Source organism: Manis javanica, chromosome 2, assembly GCF_040802235.1.
Source record: "Manis javanica isolate MJ-LG chromosome 2, MJ_LKY, whole genome shotgun sequence".
Classification (NCBI taxonomy): domain Eukaryota; kingdom Metazoa; phylum Chordata; class Mammalia; order Pholidota; family Manidae; genus Manis; species Manis javanica.
The window spans coordinates 134,309,220-134,330,971 of NC_133157.1; the positions used below are offsets into that span (position 1 = coordinate 134,309,220).

Genomic DNA, 21,752 nt, shown 5'->3' on the forward strand with positions numbered 1-21,752 from the left:
CCACCTCCCCTCAGCTTGTCTGGGAGGCAGACCTGGGCCAGTGTGGCCTGTGGTGGGCAGGGCTGTGTGTGTAGGGCCACACCACAGTCCCCGAGGGCTAACACCTCTTACGGGGATGCAGGTTAATCCTTCTTCTAGTCCTTTGCTGCAAGTGCTAGGCTGCATCCTGGTTACTCTAAATGCAGTCTGGCTTCCCACTTCCTTTGCAGGCATGATAAATGACACTTTGTCTCTGTTCTCTGTGGCCTCTATGGTGGCTCTTGCCATTTCCCTGCAGAGCAGATACACTCACTACTGTATTACTTTTTCTTTGACTCCTAAGCTCTTTTTGCTTTGCATAATGTCACCAACAGAGTTAACGTTCCCCCCGGAAGCTGCAGGCATTGACCAGGTGCTGAATGGGAGAAAGGGAACCATGGCACAAAGCACCCCAAGTAATGCCTCCTGTTTGTGTTCGTAGAGTCCGTTTGGTAGAAAGAGGATCTCCTCACAGCTTGCCCCTGATGGAATCAGGAAAAGTAAGTATTGAAGGAAGAGATACTCATTGCTGTGTAAGGCTGACTCCCAGTACATGGGTTTTAGAACTTCAAGAAATATATTTTATAGCATATTTTTTCCAAAAAAGATTTTCTTAATATACTATGTTAGGACTAGGTTTAGCCATGACTACAAAAACTCAAAATGACAGTGTTTCAAACAAGTTGGATTATTTTTTCTCTCACATAAAAGAAACCTTGAAACTACCAAGGGCCTTGGCACATTTTATCTTGTTCTACTTTGCATGGACTCCATTCCCAAGGGGACCTCAGGTATAAAGTGGTTACTCCAGCCCCAGCCATCATTTCCACATCCAGCCAGCAGGAGAAGAAACAGAAAAATGAGAAAGACACAAGGTGCAGACCTTCAAGAAGCCTCCTAGGCTGCCTTACACTTATATATCATTCCCAGGATTTAGTCACACAGACACACCAAGCTGAAAGGTCAGGAATATTATATTGTGAATATGTATGGGCCTACATAAAAACCAAGGTATTGATTATTATGGAGGTAGACCAAGAATGGGGCCAACTAGTAGTTGCTGTCACAATAGTTTTTTAATAGAAATAAAAGGGAATAAACATACTTAAATGAAGACTTACTTTTCCTGTTTTTGGCACCAGTTGTCAGAACTCTGTTCCACTTGACATGATTCTGAAAGCCTCTTAGATTGCTTCTGGGTCTACTTGACTGCCTGTTAGAATTTTTCATGCTCTGGTGTTTCTAATGGTGGGACACAGTGCTCACTCCCGCCCATGGTCAGTCCATTGGGCCATCAGGCAGACGCAGAGACCAGAGCCGCCACGTCCGCCCAGACCTGAGGCCCCAGTGCTGCTCCAAGAGTCTCTGCCACAGATGTTGGTCTCGTCCAACCCTGCAAGGTTCTTATTAGCTGAACTGAGATGGGCTGCATCCTAGATATGCAGAATCAGCTTTTGCTTCCTTACTTCTGTGACTTCAGTAAAATTTGAAGCATTTCTAAGCTAAAACTTCCCTTGAGAAGGACATGCTTCATTTCAATGTTATAATAAAAGATGTTTTCTGGGATTAAAGATGGCGGTGTGAGGGGAGAGACAGAGGCTTCCTCCTAAAACTGGATACAATTAGAAAATTTAATTGACGCAGCTAATCCTGAGAGAGCAACAGGAAAGAGGACGGTGTCAGACTGCACACACCTCGAGAAAAGAGCAGACCTCAGCGAACCGGACACCAGTACCGCCCCCCTGCAACCCCCAACATTGCTTCAGGGGCTGAGCAGCTTCAGAATAGGGCTTCTGGACACTAGAGGGCGCCATATACAAACATGAAATGCCAAAGGAACCTTGTCCAGAGTAAAATTGTTAATACAACTCCTGAGAAAGATTTAAATGATATGGACCTTGTGACTCTTCCTGAAGGGGAGTTCAAAATAAAAATAATCAACATCCTAATGGAGGTACGGAAAGACATCCAAGAACACAGGAATGAATTCAGGTCAGAGATCCAGTCGTTGAAGAGCACGATGGAGGGTATTAAAAGCAGGTTGCATACGGTGGAGGAGACAATAAATGAAATAGAAACTAGAGAAGAGGAATACAAAGAAGCTGAGGCACAGAGAGAAAAAAGGATCTCTAAAAATGAAAGAATATTGAGAGAACTGTGTGACCAATCCAAGCGGAACAATATTCGCAATATAGGGATACCAGAAGAAGAAGAGAAAAGAGAAAGGGATAGAAAGTGTCTTTGAGGAGGTAGTTGCTGAAAACTTCCCCAATCTAGGGAAGAAAATAGTCTCTCAGGCCATGGAGATCCACAGATCTCCCAACACAAGGGACCCAAGGAAGACAACATCAAGACACATAGTAATTAAAATTGGAAAGATCAAGGATAAGGACAGACTGTTAGAAGCAGCCAGAAACAGAAATAAGATCACATACAAAGGAAAGCCCATCAGGCTAACATCAGACTTCTCAGCAGAAACCTTACAGGCCAGAAGGGAGTGGCATGATGTATTTAATGCCATGAAGCAGAAGGGCCTGGAACCAAGATTACTTTGTCTGGCAAGATTATCATTATATTTGAAGGAGGGATTAAACAATTTCCAGATAAGCAAAAGCTGAGAGAGTTTACCTCCCACAAACCATCTCTGCAGTCTATTTTGGAGGAACTGGTATAGATGGAAGGGTTCCTAGAGTTGGATAGCTATCATCAGAGGTAGTAAAATCACAGAAGAGGGAGTGGAACAGCTGATTGCAAGGCAAATGCAAAATTAAATTGACTATCCCCAAAGCCAATCAAGGGGTAGAGAAAAAGTAAGAATTTGATACCTAGTATATAAAGAATGAAGGAGGAAAAAAAGGAGGAGAAATAGAAAAGAACCTTAAGATTGTGTTTGTAACAGCATACTAAGTGAGTTAAGTTAGACTCTTAGATAGTAAGGAAAGTAACCTGGAACCTTTGGTAACCATGAATCTAAAGCCTGAAATGGCAATAAGTACATACCTATCGATAATCACCCTAAATGTAAGTGGACTGAATGCACCAATCAAAAGACATAGAGTCACTGAATGGATAAAAAAAACAAGACCCATCTATATACTGCTTACAAGAGACTAACCTCAAACTCAAAGACATGCACAGACTAAAAGTCAAGGGATGGAAACAGATATTTCATGCAAACAATAGGGAGAAAAATAGCAGGTGTTTCAGTACTAGTATCAGACAAAATAGACTTCAAAACAAAGAAAGTAACGAGATAAAGAAGGACATTACATAATGATAAAGGGCTCAGTCCAACAAGAGGATATAACCATTATAAATATATATGCACCCAACACAGGAGCACCAGCATATGTGAAACGAATACTAACAGAACTAAAGGAGTAAATAGACTGGAATGCATTCATTTTAGGAGACTTCAACACACCATTCACTCCAAAGGACAGATCCACCAGACAGAAAATAAGTAAGGACACAGAGGCACTGAACAAAACACTAGAACAGATGGAACTAATAGACATCTATAGAACTCTACATCCAAAAGCAGCAGGATACACATTCTTCTCAAGTGCACATGGAACATTCTCCAGAATAGACCACATACTAGGCCACAAAAAGAGCCTCAGCAAATTCCAAAAGATTGAAATCCTACCAACCAACTTTTCAGACCACAAAGGTATAAAACTAGAAATAAATTGTACAAAGAAAGCAAAAAGGCTCACAAACACATGGAGGCTTAACAACATGCTCCTAAATAATCAATAGATAAACGACCAAATTAAAATGGAGATCCAGTAATATATGGAAACAAATGACAACAACAACAAAAAGCCCCAACTTCTGCGGGATACAGCAAAAGCAGTCTTAAGAGGAAAGTATATAGCAATCCAGGCATATTTAAAGAAGGAAGAACAATCCCAAATGAATAGTCTAATGTCACAATTATCGAAATTGGAAAAAGAAGAACAAATGAGGCCTAAAGTCAGCAGAAGGAAAGACATAATAAAGATCAGAGAAGAAATAAATAAAATTGAGAAGAATAAAACAATAGAAAAAAATCAATGAAACCAAGAGCTGGTTCCTCGAGAAAATAAAATAGATAAGCCTTTAGCAAGACTTATTAAGAGGAAAAGAGAATCAACACACATCAACAGAATCAGAAACGAGAAAGGAAAAATCATGACAGACCCCTCAGAAATACAAAGAATTATTAGAGAATACTATGAAAACCTATATGCTAACAAGCTGGAAAACCTAGGAGAAATGGACAACTTCCTAGAAAAATACAACCTTCCAAGGCTGACCCACAAAGAAACAGAAAATCCAAACAGAAAAATTACCAGCAACGAAAATGAAGCGGTAATAAAACAACTAGCCAAGAACAAAACCCCCGGGCCAGATGGATTTACCTCGGAATTTTATCAGACATACAGAGAAGACATAATACCCATTTCTCCTTAAAGTTTTCCAAAAAATAGAAGAGGAGGAAATACTCCCAAACTCATTCTACGAAGCCAACATCACCCTAATACCAAAACCAGGCAAAGACCCCACCAAAAAAGAAAACTACAGACCAATATATCCCTGATGAATCTAGATGCAAAAATACTCAACAAAGTATAAGCAAACCAAATTCAAAAATACATCAAAAGGATCATACACCATGACCAAGTGAGATTCATCCCAGGGATGCAAGGATGGTACAACATTCAAAAATCCATCAACATCATCCACCACATCAACAAAAAGAAAGACAAAAACCACATGATCATCTCCATAGATGCTGAAAAAGCATTCAACAAAATTCAACATCCATTCATGATAAAAACTCTCAACAAAATGGGTATAGAGGGCAAGTACCTCAACATAATAAAGGCCATATATGATAAACCCACAGCCAACATCATACTGAACAGCGAGAAGCTGAAAGCTTTTCCTCTGATATCGGGAACCAGACAGGGATGCCCACTCTCCCCACTGTTATTCAATATAGTACTGGAGGTCCTAGCCATGCCAATTAGACAAAACAAAGAAATACAAGGAATCCAGATTGGTAAAGAAGAAGTCAAACTGTCACCATTTTCAGATGACATGATATTGTACATAAAAACCCCTAAAGACTCCACTCCAAAACTACTAGAACTAATATCGGGATTCAGCAAAGTTTCAAGATTCAAAATTAACACAACGAAATCTGTAGCTTTCCTACACACTAACAATGAACCAATAGAAAGAGAAATCAGGAAAACAATTCCATTCAGAATAGCATCAAAAAGAATAAAATACCTAGGAATAAACCTAGCCAAGAAAGTGAAAGACCTATACCCTGAAGACTACAAGAAACTCTTAAGAGAAATTAAAGAGGTCACTAACAAATGGAAACTCATCCCATGCTCCTGGCTAGGAAGAATTAATATCGTCAAAATGGCCATCCTGCCCAAAGCAATATACAGATTTGATGCATCCCTTTCAAATTACCAAAAACATTCTTCAACGAACTAGAACAAATAGTTCAAAAATTCATATGGAACAACCAAAGACCCCAAATAGCCAAAGCAATCCTGAGAAGGAAGAATAAAGTGGGGGGGATCTCGCTCCCCAACTTCAAGATCTACTACAAAGCCACAGTAATCAAGTCAATTTGGTACTGGCACAAGAACAGAACCACAGACCAGTGGAACAGAATAGAGACCCCAGACATTAACCCAAACATATATGGCCAATTAATATACAATAAAGGAGCCATGGACATACAATGGGGAAATGAAAGTCTCTTCAACAGATGGTGCTGGCAAAACTGGACAGGTACATGTAAGAGAATGAAACTGTCTAACCCCATACACAAAAGTAAATTCGAAATGGATCAAAAACCTGAATGTAAGTCATGAAACTATAAAACTCTTAGGAAAAAACATAGGCAAAAATTTCATGGACATAAACATGAGTGACTTCTTCATGAACATATCTCCCCAGGCAAGGGAAACAAAAGCAAAAATGAACAAGTGGGACTATATCAAGCTAAAAAGGTTCTGTACAGCAAAGGACACCATCAATAAAACAAAAAGGTATCCTACAGTATGGGAGAATATATTCATAAATGACAGATCCGATAAAAGGTTGACATCCAAAATATACAAAGAGCTCACACACCTCAACAAACAAAAAGCAAATAATCCAATTAAAAAATGGGCAGAGTTGCTGAATAGACAGTTCTCCAAAGAAGAAATTCAGATGACCAACAGACACATGAAAAGATGGTCCACATTGCTTGTTATCAGAGAAATGCAAATTAAAACCACAATGAGATATCACCTCACACCAGTAAGGATTGCTATCAATGAAAAGACAACAACAAATGTTGGCAAGGTTGTGGAGAAAGGGGAACCCTCCTACACTGCTGGTGGGAATGTAAATTAGTTCAACCATTGTGGAAAGCAGTATGGAGTTTCCTCAAAATGCTCAAAATAGAAATACCATTTGACCCAGGAATTCCACTTATAGGAATTTACCGTAAGAATGCAGCACTCCAGTTAGGAAAAGACATATGCACCCCTATGTTTATTGCTGCACTATTTACAATAGCCAAGATATGGAAGCAACCTAAATGTCCATCAGTAGATGAATGGATAAAGAAGATGTGGTACATATACACAATGGAATATTACTCAGCCATAAGAAAAAAACAGATCCTACCATTTGCAACAACATGGATGGACCTAGAGGGTATTATGCTCAGTGAAATAAGCCAGGTGGAGAAAGACAAGTACCAAATGATTTCACTCATCTGTAGAGTATAAGAACAAAGGAAAACTGAAGGAACAAAACAGCCGCAGAATCACAGAACCCAAGAATGGACTAACTGTTACCAAAGGGAAAGGGACTGGGGAGGGTGGGTGGGAAGGGAGGGGTAAGCATTGGGAAAAAGAAAGGGGGCATTATGATTAACATGTATAGTATGGCAGGGGGCACAGGGAGGGCTGTGCATTACAGAGAAGACAAGTAGTGACTTTACAGCATCTTACTACACAGATGGACAGTGACTGTGAAGGGGTATGTAGGGGCAGCTTGGTGATGGGGGGAGCCTAGTAAACATAATATTCTTCATGTAATTGTAGATTAATGATACCAAAAAAAAAAAGATGTTTTCTGAGGGAAATGTTGCAGGTAGAGTGGTTACTTCTGGCTGCCACAAAGCAGCTTTCTGCTAACTTAGGTTGCCACACTGGCCTGATTTTTGAGTCTGTGCCCATCTCTGGAAGAGTCAATCCTAACTTCCTTTATTCACACCTACTGCACGCTCACCTTCATTCACACGAGCCATGGTGTGAGGCTTGATGCCAAATAGAACTGAAATAACTACAAGCCGCAGGGCCGTATTAAATTACATGACTCATCATGTTTGTTCAGATGCTGAAATTCAAGGCCACCATAACAGGCTCTGCGCCTGTATAATAATTACAGTGGTCTGCAATGTTATGCTCTGACCACACAGCACTGCAGTTTGTAGCTTTAAGTTGTACCACCTCCTAACGAGCTTAGAAGGGAAAATGGGTACAGCTTGAAGGCAAGGTCAAGGGTGATCTGTGTGTCCACCTGCCTGTCCGAGGTGATGATCTGCATGTCCATCTGCCTGCCTGTCTACTGACAGGAATGTTCTCTTTTCTCAATTAGATACTTCCAGGGGTTCGGATCATAATTGCCAATCCAGAAACAAAAGGACCGTTGGGAGACTCGCACCTGGGGGAGGTGAGCTCAGAGTGCGCCCCTAGGGGGAAGGGGGCGAGGGGCACCCTCTGGGACCAAGTCTTCTTCCCAGCCACCGAGCAGTGCAGGTGCAGTCTGCTCGGTAAGCCATGAACGACTGGCTGGGAAATAAGATAAGCTTTATTGCTTAAATGAGTGCATGAAAGTTCCAGATCACAAAGTGGGATTTCCCTGAGGAAGTACAGTATGTTCTCTTCAAAGAATTCAGGGAGAAGATGATGTGTGTGGACTCCTTATTTCTTAGCACTTAGCTTAGCATCTGTTTCCCACCTGCCTGTCTTGCTGAGAAGTCCCTCATCAGGAAACCAGTAGAAAACATGCAGAGGGCACTCACAGGCCATCGCAGCACCCGTAAGTGGGAGCAAACAGGCCGGAGGGTGACAGTTCTCTCCTCTGGTCAGAAAGTCAGCAGGTTGCTGCACGCTCTGGCTCTCCTGCTGAGCCGCCTGGCTGGCACCCTCTCTCCAAGCAGCCTCCCCACGCGGCCCCATGGCTGTCATGCCTCTGTCTCCCTCACAAACTTGTCTGTGGAGGATGTTTGGGCATCAGAAGAGGGCCCGAATCCCTGCCTCCTGGTACCTTCCAACCCATGGCCTCCCCGCCCTCTGCAGGGCCCAGCCTGCCCCCTCCTGCCCAGCAAGGACCTCCTTGCTACAGGCTGGCTGCCACAGGTCAGCTTTCCAACCTTACCGAAGTGTGCAAGCCACACGCATCTGCAGCTGAGACCTTACTAGAAACACCACTGCACTGCTCCCAGTAGAGGCATGCGCCTATTGCAAACCAGGTGCAAGTGATGAAGGGTGAGTCCCGACTGTGCTCACTGCCCATGTCCACTCCTTCCTGGGCTGTTTCTTGGACCCTCACTCAAAACTCTCCATCATACATAAAGGTCAGCACTGAGGTGGTAAGTCTTCATTACCCTTGTTACAAGGTCTTCCTCGAGATATCCTCCCTCACGTGCCCGGACATACTGAGTGCAGGGTAGGGCACAAGCAGGGAGTGTTCCTGACCTCAAGGAACGCGACCATTTTCCAGTGTGAATAAAGCAGCCATGCCCAGAACGTCTTTGCTGGGAACACCCTGTAGTCTAGGGGACCCCTACTCTGCCAAGTCTTGTCCACGTACAGACAAGATTGCGTGGTTTTGGGAGCATCTAGTCTTTCCACTCCTATGGGGTCATTCCTGTGAGGTGACATCTCGCTTTCCCATTATGCCAGACGGTACACTCAGGCATCTTTGATCCCCATTTTTTGACATCATAATCCTTTCCCTCTTAGAGTGCATTTGTGTTGTTTTATTGCAATATGTTTCCAGAAGTATGCAACCCAAGTGAAGGGAAAAACTCATAAAGCTTTTTAATATTTTTACAGATTGCCTTTTAGAAACAATCATAACATTTGAGTAAATACAAGGAGACCAGTACAACTTTGTTCATTTGATGTGTTTATTTGTAAACCACAGCTTGTCTACTTCAGTAGAATTCTCCACAGTTGGATGGCTTCATTATTGGCTGGACACAAGCTGCCTGTAGTGTCATTGTTTCAGTAAATATGGCATCAGTGTGTCCCTGGAAACCTCAGGGAGATTCAGCATCATTTTGATTTTTCAGTCCAAGGCCGCTTGTCATCTTTTAATACAGATGTCCTGACTCACATGAGCACTTCTCCCTGCAGAGGCCCAGTGACCTTACCCAGCCCCTTTGCTCTGCAGATCTGGGTTCACAGCGCCCACAATGCCAGCGGCTACTTCACCATCTATGGAGATGAGTCCCTCCAGTCAGATCACTTCAACTCAAGGCTGAGTTTTGGAGACACCCAGACAGTCTGGGCACGGACAGGCTATTTGGGGTTCCTGCGGAGAACGGAGCTCACAGATGCAAACGGAGGTGAGAGCAGTGTGGGTGCTGAAACCGGCCTGAGGCCGCCTGGGAAGCCGCATCTGGCCCACTGCTGGGGGCACAGCCGGGGAGGGGCCAGGCTGCAGCACTGCACAGCCCCCTGGCCGTGGGGAGGGAGGCAGTGAGACACGCCCAAACCCACGAGCATCTCGAGGGGCACGGCAAAGGCGCTCACCGCTCAGAGCCGGCTGGCGCCTGGTGGGGGCGGTTCAGGAAACCAAAATGTGACATCTGCTACAAGCAGAGGCAGACTCAAGGACTTCAGAGGATAAGAGCTGAGACTTCTTGGTGGGACTCTGTCAGACCCACCTTCAGGAGACAAGTTGTAGATGCTAGCTTCCTGACACACCTGCCTGGCAGGAGCTGTGCAGACCTGGCCAAACAGCATACATTTAGGGAAAAGTACAAAAATAATTTGGCACCACATTTGTGATTTGGGAAAATCCTATTTTACTTGAAAGTGCCATCCAGGGTTCCGGCAAAGCTTTGGGATGAGGTCAGGGTGGTGCCCCAGAAGGTGGGGAATGTCTGCGGAATCCAGGGCAAGATTGCTGTTTCCACACCTCCCTGCCCCCTGAAAGATGAGGGTCCCCACCATAGGAATGGTCAGAGGTCAACCTGTGAGTGTCTCCATCTCACCTGACTTAAATCAGAGACAGTTTGCTTTCCAGTATTTTATGTGTTGATCACTTTTCACACACTCCCCTGATACACTTACTACCCTAAAGATCAAGGGCATGTATCCTTAACCTTTAAGGAAAAATGGGCTGACTGCATGCATTATTGTCCCAAGGTCTGCACGACTGATAATAAAATGTAATGGCTGCATGAGCTAAGGAAATCTTTGTCCATGAGCATTACAGAAACTACACCTTCTTTACCTGGTCAGATACGGAATTACTATTTCATAACAGAGTTAGGGCCTTGGGGATGGAATCAGAGGAAAGTGGGTTTAACTTTGGCTGCGCCTCATCTCACTGTGAGGATGACCCACAGATGAAGGCGGGACTGCTCAGGAAAGTAGGGGGCGTTCGATGGGTCTGGAAGCTGGTGCCGGAAACTCTCCTGGGAGAAGCATGTTGCAGAGGGTGGCCACCTCACCTGCCCCTCTGGCCTATGCCTTCCAGGGGCCAGGCTGCCCGCGCAGGGTCCCACTGCCCTTGCTGCTCTCTCCCACTCCGGGTAGTTTTGATTGATATTTTTTTAAGTGGCTTGAGCACCGTGGTGGTGAAGGTCACACATTTCTCCCATTGCCTGAGCAGAGCGCCACGATGCCCTCTACGTGGTAGGGGCACTGGATGAAGCCATGGAGCTGCGGGGGATGCGCTACCACCCCATCGACATAGAGACCTCAGTGATCAGAGCCCACAAGAGCGTGACAGAGTGGTGAGTCTGCCATGCCCACGCGGCAGGAGCAGTCTGCATGGGACTGACATCCCTGGGCATCCCCACCTGGCGGGAAGCCTCTGACCAGGGCACACAGCTTAGCAGTCAGGAGCCCTTAGGGGAGACAAGTTGTTTATTTGGTTTTGGTTTGCAAAAGCATGATGTAGGGAGAGAACACACCTGATCAGGCAGGCACAGAGAATGGCTGCTGTCTTGGGGCCTGGGCAGGCCAGCGTGACATCGGGAGACCCTGAATGAGCCAGGAAGCCAGAGCCTCCCACTGACCCGCCCCAGGCTCCCCCAGGGGCTCTGCCCTCCTGGCCACTGCCACTGGGCTTCCTCCCCTCCCCGGCTGTTTCTGGGCTGTATTGCCCCAACCATGTTGAACTGCATAGGGATCCCTGGGGCCAGCCGGGGCTGCGGCACCCACACCCTTCTCAGGCTGGCTGGCCCCTTTGCACAGCGTTTATGAAGGAAAGGTGGCTCTGCACTGAAGCTGTGCATTTGCTCACCCATCAGCCCTTGGCTGGCATAGCCCTGATGAGACCGTCTCAAAGCTCCGATCAGGAACAGCTTCTCCTATTGGGTGGGTCACCTGAGTGGTCGCTGCCTCTCCTGAGCTGATTGCAGGTTTGTTGCCATTTCCTGAACTGAGCGGAGGAGAACCGATAAATGGTTCTGCTGTCAGCTGGCCTGAGGCAAAAGGCCTCCTTCTCCACCAGTGTGCAGAGAGGGGCAGAAACCCTCGAAGGAGATCAGCCCAGCAACTAGGCAGTAGCAATTACAGCCTTCCATTCTTATATTTTTAAGAAAGTAATTTAGACTGGCTTGTATTACCTCCCTCAAATATTTTCTGTCTAGTTGCAAAGAGGCTGTTTCCCCCTTAAAAGTCTGCATCCAGTCATGACTGTCACTATTGTCTTAAGTGTTGCTGCATCACTGCCTGCTCGGCAAGGTCTCGTACTTGCCCATGCAAACACATGGCCCCAGGAAGAGAAAAGTGTGCATTTCCTTTTTCATCTGGTAGCCATGGCTGCTGGGACCCTCCCGTGCATGCCGCCCACTGCAGGTCTGTCGCCTGGCCGTGTCCTGCCTGCTGCACACAGTTCCCCCTCCAGGTCCTTTGCACTCAGACAAGGCTGAGAGCCCATGTCCCACAGTGTGACCACATCTTTCCTTGCCCCTCAGTCAGCATTAAATGTGCTTAGCCCCTAGGAAGCTCTGATGGAGGAACAGTGGAAGGTCCAGCCCACAGCTGGTTCCTAATTCTGTGCCAGCAACTTAAGTGCCACACTAAAGTGACACCCAGGTAGCTGAGATGCACGTAGTCTGTGACATCATGGGTGCATGCCCTGCTGTGGGAGGCCCCCATCTGTGCTCGGGTGGCCATTCTGTCAGGAAGGTGCCCTGGTGCACACAGGTGCCACCAAGCAAATCCCAGAGGGCGCTCTGCCAACACTTCTTCCATGACTTCCCTTTCATTTCTATGTGTCTGTTGGCCATACTGAACAAAACAGGCATTTCTTTCCTGTGGACACACTTCTCACACTTTAGGGAAACAGTAGTGAACATTCCTGCCTGGCTGCTGAGATGGCATCATCTGTCAGCCAGGAGGCTGCAGGCCCAGGGCTGTCTGTCATCCTCAGCCCCTCCTTCCAGGGACTTGCTGTCCTCAGCCAGGCAGACCGTGGGCACCAGGGCCCATGGGGAGCAAGCTCTTTAAACCACCACTTCTGAAAGTCCCCCCCCTCCCCCGGGAAGCTGATGTGGCATTAGTGCAGAGCAGTGGGCTTCCACAAATGGAGCAGGCTTCCTCCCCCAAAGGACCCCAAGTAAAACACTAAGGGATGGACCTCTGACACCTGAGACATCCACACACAGGCGGCTCCAGCCACATAACTGTCACCCAGACGCAGTGCTTGAACTGCCATCCGTTGCCATGCCCCATGTCTGCCCTTGACCACCGGTAGCTCTTCTCCACATGTTGCTCCCCCCAACTGTCCCCATCCTGCTGTGGCAGGGCCAGGTCAGGACCAGCCAACAGCCCCTGCTTCTTCTCCCTACCTCTGCTCATATCCACTGTCCATGGTGCCTGCTGGCCCAAGCCCAGGGACAGGACATGGACTCCGCCCTTGGAGGCACAGACCTGCCATGCACCCTTGAGCATGGGCGCCATAGGCAGGTCTGTGCAGGCATAGAGTACTCAGGTGTGCAGGGCACCCACCCTGAGAGCTGGTAGGAAAAGCTGACAGGGTGTGTGAGCTGAAGGACACGTGCTCAGAGGCCCAGGTGCCACAAGGGCTGAGGCAGAGCTGCAAGAGCCACATGGAGCTTCTGGAAAGAAAACAGAATCATTTGCCAAAACCCATTGCCGTAGTGATGGTTTTTTCTCTCTTCCAGCGCTGTTTTCACCTGGACAAACTTGTTGGTGGTGGTGGTTGAGCTTGACGGGTCAGAGCAAGAAGCCTTGGACCTGGTCCCACTGGTGACCAACGTGGTCCTAGAGGAGCACTACCTGGTGGTGGGGGTGGTGGTCGTGGTGGACATTGGCGTCATCCCCATCAACTCCCGTGGGGAGAAGCAGCGCATGCACCTGAGGGACGGGTTCCTGGCCGACCAGCTGGACCCCATCTACGTGGCCTACAACATGTAGTCTGCTCTCTGGCCCCACGGACTTGCCTGGAGATGTAAACGTTTTTCTCAGTGTCACTAAAGTGTGCAGACGCGAGGGTGATGTTTGCCGGAATGGAGCCTTCGTCACGTGGCAGTGAGGAGACTTTCCACAGTGCCCTGATGGGCAGGGCTGAAACGTGGAGTGGCCACTGAAGTTCACACAGAAGGACTAGGATTGCTGCCTGCAGTTCGTTGGGAAAGCCCATTTCAAAAACTTTCTTTTCTTTTTTTTTAATTATTGGATATTAAGTGCTTTCTTCGTAAATGTGGTATTTTGTTAAGCCAAAATAGCAATTAAAAGATATTCTGCCCTCCAGATGGGTTCTGTTAAACAGTTTATGTAGTGTGACAGAGAATCGTTTTCTCTGTTTAATGTGTCATGAGATCTTAATGATATGGACCTATTACTAATTTAAGCCATTGCTAGATCTCATCCTTTTAGGAAAGTTTGTTGAGGTACGAGAAAACCTTCCAATAGCACCTTCCAATTAGATTTTAGCAGCTTTCTTTGTCAGAAATGTGCTGAAGAAACAAAGGCTGCTATATGGCCTTTGAAGTTAGCAGAACGAGAAGAAATGATAAATAAGGTGTATTTCGGCAATTATCTTGCAAATATCTTTGTACTAAACTAAAAAGATAAAATAAGTTAACTTCTTCATATGTAATTATGTACAAAACGTTTAATTTATTTTGATCTCTTTAGAAGTATAAAAAAAACATTCAAGAATATTAAAGTCTTGTAATATTTGCTAATATAAAAGTGTTGCATTATCTTGCGTGGATGGTATCACAACAAATATATATATGAGATATAAATTCACTAGTGAGCACAGGGGATTTTAAAGTTTTAATGCAGAACCTGTCACTTGCATGGTGTCCCCTCCACTGTACTGTAGATAAAGAGGTCCTCTCACCCACTTGCTGATGTGAGCAGTCTCAGATTGCAGTAGCCTGGTCTGCGCAGCTCTTAAAGAACCAGAGACCAGCTCGAGAAATCACTGCCGTCTCTAAGATGGAGCAGAGCTCGAGGCTCAGCGTGCATGTTTTCCCTCTGCTGTGGGGCAGCAGCAAGCGGCCGGTGCCAGCCTGTACTCACTGTGCTGGGCAGCCGGCAAGCAGCTCGGGTCTCCTAGCTGCAGGAATTCACCACACAGTGTTTCCCTTCATTTTGTTTGTGTCACCTTTTTTGGTCCTCGGCATGGAAAGGAAGGCTATCTGTGGTCATTCGCACCCATGGTGTTAGTTCCCCTCAGATGGCCACTGTGCCGAGTGGACACTGTCCAGAATAGTTTGAAGGGAAAAAGACATGGAGACGGTCCCCTCGACCAGCTCCCTGGGCTCCCAGCCCGGCGTGAACAAGGGCTGCCGGGACCCCTCACAGTGCTGCTGCTCCCTTTGCCTCCTGTGGATAACACGGTTCTGATCTCCGTCTCCCGCGGCTGCTGCCTCACGCGCCTTCCTATTTTCAGAGCTCATCCGTATACCCCCTAACTGAATTGGCCCATCTGTGTCCGGTCGAGAAGAGGCCTCAGCTACCCCAGTGTGCTTTATTTTTAAATTGCCCCGATATGACCCTGCGGTGGCTCTCGTTGCTAGATATGCATGACGAAGATTGTTGCTGGGCAAAGTTTAGATTCTCTTTTCATTATAGTGTAGCAATGTCTTTATTTGCCTTTGCTACCCATGCCAGCAGTGAGCCCTTTGCTAAAAGAGAGTATTTTTTTTTACTTTTGAGATCCAAGGCTAATTGTTTTTTTTAATTTTAAGTGGAATATTTTTTAAATTTGTGTGCATGTGGAGTGTATCCTTCCATCTCCACAAATCATTTGATTTTTAAAATAGTTTGACTTCATTGCCATATATGAATATTTCTCTACATGCTTCAGATACACATTCCTGCAGTCTCCTGCTTCCTAAGGGGGACAAACCCTACCACACAGAGAAAAAAGATATTTTCTTACACCCTTGTTTAAGGGGAAGAGGGCTTAAGGTTTCAGATAAGACACTAGGAAACACAACTGCAGAATAATGCGTGCAGTCTGCTGATGTCAGAAGCACACAAAGCAGATGTCCCTTCACACATGACCTTCACCATATCAGCTTCACGTGCAAGGCAGTGTGTCTGTGCAAGTGGTTATGACGTCTTGCCATCTCTGGTGTTAAAGTAGAGGGGCTCAGACAAACAGTTGGGGGCTAGGATCAAAGTTCTGTTGTGCAAGAGAAAGGAAAGGGGATGCTTAGGTACCACCCGTTTCAGCAATAAGGAAGGGTCGTTCCATATTAGAAATTGTACTGTGGATAAATCACTCATGAGAATGTAACCAGTGTTTGTCTCGTGACCTTGTGCTTTTGAAGTCAGACAAAACCGTGTAAATCACCTTGCACAAAGGAGGGTCCACAATGAACATTGAAACACAGACCTAACCCAACAGGGCGGCTTCCTCATGGTGCTTGTTTATTATATATATTAATCCTGCTTGACACTTTACCCAAGGGAGACTGTCCCTTTTATCAGTTGAATGTTAGCAGCGTTATTTCATAGAGTGTGGCCACTGGTAGAGAAATTCATGTACTCAACCAGTCACTATTTCAAACAGAATTTTTATGTGCAAAGGACGGCAACCTTCTCGTATGTTGAACCACCAGTAAGCTTTGTACATCTGTGATAACGCCTGTTTTATATTCAAATGAACAAATAAAAGCTTTTATTTTTGTTGCTCTGAAAATAGCAGTTTCTTAATTGGTCCCCTGGAAAACTGGGATAGCTTCAATCCCAGAAAGAAGTGACTCCTACAGGGAAATGGGAAATGTATCTGACTCTGTTTACATAATTTGTTGCATTACTTATTAGTAAAGATAATCATACTTTGAACAATGTTTAAATTTTGATGTGGGCGTTTATTGCTAAAAAAATTCCTATGGCAACAAATGTTTTGTGATATGTTTTTTAAATTCTTTTAAATATATCTAAATATATTTGTTCACATTTTGCTGCAAGTGTACATATTATTGGTCACTTTTTGGGACCACGAGTACCATGAGTCCTGTGTGCAAATATTTCCACCTGCTGCCTAGCAGGGGACCTTCGCACGTGAGGAAGGTGGTCCGGCTGACCGTTTTAACCCAAATTATCTTGGTTCACTTGACAACCAACAGCCCCACCTTTTGCCCAAAATCTGAGAATTCTTATGACTTGGGAAGCAGTAGGAGGTAATGGACTTCAGCCTAATGGTTGTAAAAAGATAGGTTTTACGCACAAGAAGACGAGCAGAACTCAGATCTGCGCACGTTGCCAGATTTAACCAAAAAGGGCCTTTGTATCAGAACTCCACTGGCCCCTGCTCCAGCGTCTGTTCAGGACAATCCTACATTAACTGGGGGACTTACTCTGAGTGTATGAAAGAGGGTGGCTGGTATAAGGCCCCAATGGCTGCACTGAATTATGCAGAATATTGTAAGGAAGGCCCCATTTTCTCAAAGGGTAGCCTCACAGCAGTGGGTCAAATACAAACAAGTTGACCACAGGAACTGGCCGTGCCCAACCTGCTCTGGACAGCGTGTGGTGTGTGTGAGCAGGCACGCATGCCCAGGCTTCAGTGGGATTTTCTTCTGTTATGCCGTGTTCCACGCCCTTGAGTAAATCGCTGATTTGTGGGGCGCAGCCAGGAGTGGTTTGGAGGCTGGCTGGCGATCATGCTGTGTCTGTCCTCCATGGTGTCTCACTGCCTGGGACGGGTGGTCCATCCACCCCAAGAGGTGCTGTGGCCGCTCTGTGGACGGAGGTGCCATGTCCCATGGCTATCCGGCTGTACCACGTGCTCCCATCACTTCCGATACACGGAGCCTTCACTGTTTCCCACTTCCTGGAGAGGTGTGCTGGGACCCCGGGGGTGTTCTCTAGCAGGAGCCCCAGCTATGCTGTCACCACCTCGTCAACAGTCTGGGGGGCTCTGAGCTGCTACCTCATGTTTTCCAGCCTTTAGTAGGAACAAAAAAATTGAGCCAGACCCCAGTCAACCTGAGATCTTAGAAGGGGGCTGGCCTGGCCCAGTGCTCCTGTGGCTGCTGGCTAGTGGTGCTGCCCACGTGAGAGGGTGTACAGTACCAGCTCCCCAGAGTGTGTCCCAGCTCCGAGGTCCCTGGCACACACCTCCATCCCATCCTTCTCCACATCTTCACCAAACTGGACTCAGACTCTCATGGGTGAGGGGGTTTGTCAAGCCCTGTCACACTGTGGCCAATCAGCCCCTTTCAAAACTGGCACCCATGTGAGAGGAGGGGGAGCCAGGGGACAGCAGTCTCCAGCCCCTGCCCAGCTCCAAGGCCTCTGTGAACTGCGCTTGCAGGCAGGCTGCAGGCCTTACTCCACTGAGGCTCCAGTCTTGTGTCTTATTAGGCTCAGCCCCACCGGGAGGGAAGGGAGCACAGGAGGCAGAAGCAGGGAGGGAGCCGGGAAGTCAGGACGCGTAGCCTTGTGGGATGAAAAACTTTTTTTTCCCTTGGCTTTCCATTCCATGTAACCAAGGGCACATGTGACTCCAGGTATGGGGGCCCAGGTGGAGTTCTGTGCCTGAGGCAGAAACTGAGCAAGGAGTGGAGTGGTGGAAAAAGAAAGTGAGGAGGAAGAAAAGCCTGGGGTGTGTGCCCTTTGTGCCTGGTGGTGCAGTGTGTCAGGGAAGCCTGGTGGCCCGTGCACACAGCTCTGCTCTCTGCAGTGCATTCAGGACCCTTCCCGGCCAGGCTTCCCTAGGGAGCGTCAGGAAGCATTCTCTTGTGCCCAGTGTGAAGCCAGCACTCAGCCCTTGTTAAATGAAGGCCCTCCTCATGGGTATGTGGCAACCAGGACACCCCCAGGAGGTGGGTGGGCAGGACTACCAGACACAGGATGCACTTTGCTTTTATCCTAACAGAAGGTGCCGAATGCTGCTGGCCGCTAGGGCCAGTTGCCAGGTGATGCTTGTAATAACCCATTGTTGTGCCCGATACCTCTGCCATTTGACAAGTTGACTTGAAATAGTGGGAAGGACAAAGGGTGGCAAAGGGGCAAGGGGAAGGAATTTAGCAATAAAAGATGTGGTTAACAAACAGACCGTTTACTTGAGAGATTGGTGCACATTGGAAAGCTCTGCAAAATGGTAACTTGTCCAAAGTGGAAGTGGGTAGAAGAGCAAGAGCTTAGGGGTCTAGGAAGGAGCTGGGCTCGAGGGGAATCAGTCTCATGCATGGTGTGCAGCTTTCTGGGCAGGACAGAACAGAGCCATGACAGTTTCCACCACGTGAGAAGGGAGCATGAGAGCCACATGTGACAGCTGAGGCGGATACGTCCTGGCTCCTCTACTCCAGCCCAACCTCAGGATCGTGCCCCCAGAATGTGCCCTACAGCAGCCCCCTGGGTGGCCCTCAAGTCCACACTGGGCTTGGGGGTGTGGAGGGCATGCCATTGAGGCCTGACGTGGAGCAGCGTGGGCGCCTGCAGAGACGCCCCATTTGGCTTGTGGAGCGGCCCTCGAGGCACCTCTGGCCCCGGCTCCCCGGACCCAGTGTGAGGGAAGATCTTTCCCCAGACTCAATTCTGGGCCCTGTGCAGGGGCTTGAATCCCACCTGCCTGCAGTCAGACAAGTCCCTGGAGGACTTGGGTTCCCTGTGGAGTGGGTAGTGACCCGAGGGACTGGCAGTCTAACTTTGTGGAATCAGTAGTGGGTCCCAAAGGCAGATTTCTCATGGTCACAAGTCTCAAGGGCCCATCACAGGTTTTCAGGGGCTACATGGGTCATGTAACCCAGACGACCTCTTTGAGGTTTCATACAAGTGTGCTACTAGCCCTGGGGTTCCTGGAGACAGAAGTGGCACTGAGCTGGCATTGATGGGTTAGGGGCTCTTTCTGGTAGGAATAACTGTTGGTGGTTCATGGGCAGTTGTGCCTGGGAAGATGGCAAGCACACCGCTTGCTGCCTCTTGGCGCCAGGGCCAGCTGGGGTTGAGCCAGGTCATTGCTGGCCTCCCAAGTGGGGCAGCTCCTCTCCTGGTCCACACAGGCCTGGACAGTAAACTCCTTAGGCTTCGTGGCCCGTGCGGTTTTTGTCTTAACCACTCGGTTCTGATGTCATGACTCAAATAAGTGGGCAAGGCTCTCGTACTATAGAACTTCATGGACATGGAAATTTGAGCTTCATATAGTTTTCCCATATTTATATTTTTCAAGTATTTGGAAGTATAAATGCTATTTTAGCTTGCATTCCCTACAAAAATAGATTCAGCCCTGCAGTCGTAGTTTGCTGACTCCTAAGACACGCAAGTGGTAAGGTAAACTTCTGAGAATTAACTTTCTATTCCAATTTTTCTTTCAAAAGGAATTCGTTTCTGAGACTGATATTTTGGCTTTTACAGAATTCAGGTTTCCAACTTGTGTCTCATTTACTTATTCAGTCAACGAGTACTTGCATGCCAGCCATGGGGAGTCGCTGTGCAAAGTGAAGGAGCCTCTCACTCCTCTGAGCTGTAGGTCCAGTGGAGACTGTGGACAAGCTGTCCTCTGACTCCATGCCAGCCAGAGACCCGGGAATCTGGGTTCTGCCACATAGAGGAGGTCACATAAGCATTTCTGTCTCTGAAAAGAAGGGATCAAAGTGAATGACCTATTTCAGAGGCCCCATTTCCCCCAAGTAGGCTGCTCTCTATACTGGCCTCCATCTGAAATATGATTATGAGGTCTGTGACTCATTTAAACACATTTCCCTGCCATCCACTAGCAGTACTCCTTGAACTAATCTCCATCCAAACAAGAACACCCTGGGAGCTGGGGCCACATGGAGATGAAGCAACTTTTGGATTTTTTTGTTTCTCAAAGTAAACTCAGAGAATAACAGAAGACAAGCTTTGGGGCATCCTGTCGGTTGGTGGGTTTGGCAGATTAGAGGATGAGGCCAGGAGGACATGGCCCTCTGTGTCAGCCGACTCTCCTTTCCTAAGCGAGGATGTGGTGTACTGAATAATCCAGCGCTCTGATGTTCTGAAAACAACAATGAAGTACCCAAGATATCAGGATTCTTTCAAACAGCACAGCTCAGAATTGCTTAGTGCCTGGTTGATAATCTATCAGCAGAGGCAAACACACTTGCTGCTACTTTCTATCAAATGTTTATGGGTGTGCAAAGAAGCCCTTGGGAAGAAGTGATTTAAAGACCCTATGATCCTTTGTAATGTGCATAATTAACCCCTCCATTTGGTCATTTAAAATTCAAGGCAGATGTTCAAGTAACAGCCTGACAGATGTGCTGTGCAGTCATGTGAAGGATGGGCTGTGGGGAGATTTTACATGTAGTCCCTTCTCCCTATCACCCTCTGCTTCCGGCCTGTCCTTCTGATGTCTCTGTTGAAACCCTCCATTCAGCACCACTGTGGGCATCGGTAGCTCCTTGCAGTTCAGGGAAGGACAATGAGTAAAACAGATGGTGTAGAAGGAGTCCCTACCATGTTTGAAGCACTGAAGTGGGCATTCCAGGAGAAACAGGATTGCCGAGGATGACACCCTAGTTATGACAACAATGCTGGGAAGCAAGAAAGAGGGCAGGCACAGTGCGTGAGGACAGGAGACCCCTCCGCACAGATGGGCACAACACAATTAGGGCAGGAAGAGAGAGAAACACCACACCTACTTGTGCCAGCATCTTACCATTACCATCTGGACATTATGAAAATCCAGATAGTTTTTCTTGGGGAATAGTGACATTGTGAAGGGGCACCCCAGGCACGTGGCCCAGGATAGAACCTGGATGAAGAGGAATTGTGAAATCCTCCACACCCCACCACCCAGGACAGGTAACGTTTGTACTGGTTTTGTGTTTCTTTCCGTGACAACAAGCCAGCACTGCTCCCTCCAGCCCAGAGGCAGCATCTTGGCTGCACTTGGCTTCTTTCCGGCTTAGGGATCCTTGTCTAAGCAGCAGTGTTCAGCTCTGGCAAACTGCTCCTCCGTTTCTGTCAACAGACACACCACCTTTTTCTAGTCTTTTGCTA

At 47.1% G+C, this 21,752-nt stretch overlaps 1 protein-coding gene across 2 annotated transcripts in view; it reads left to right on the forward strand.

Moving 5' to 3' along the window:
• The window catches only part of DIP2C (disco interacting protein 2 homolog C), a 331,886-nt gene extending 315,425 nt beyond the window's left edge, over positions 1–16,461 (forward strand). For both annotated transcript variants that reach the window (XM_036993703.2, XM_036993704.2), the window contains 5 exons: positions 461–518; positions 7,687–7,761; positions 9,490–9,664; positions 10,939–11,062; positions 13,463–16,461. In XM_036993703.2, coding sequence (XP_036849598.1) covers positions 461–518; positions 7,687–7,761; positions 9,490–9,664; positions 10,939–11,062; positions 13,463–13,715 — 685 coding nt within the window. In that variant the 3' untranslated portion in view covers positions 13,716–16,461. The remainder of the gene's footprint in view (positions 1–460; positions 519–7,686; positions 7,762–9,489; positions 9,665–10,938; positions 11,063–13,462) is intronic.
• The last annotated feature ends 5,291 nt before the right edge of the window (positions 16,462–21,752 follow it).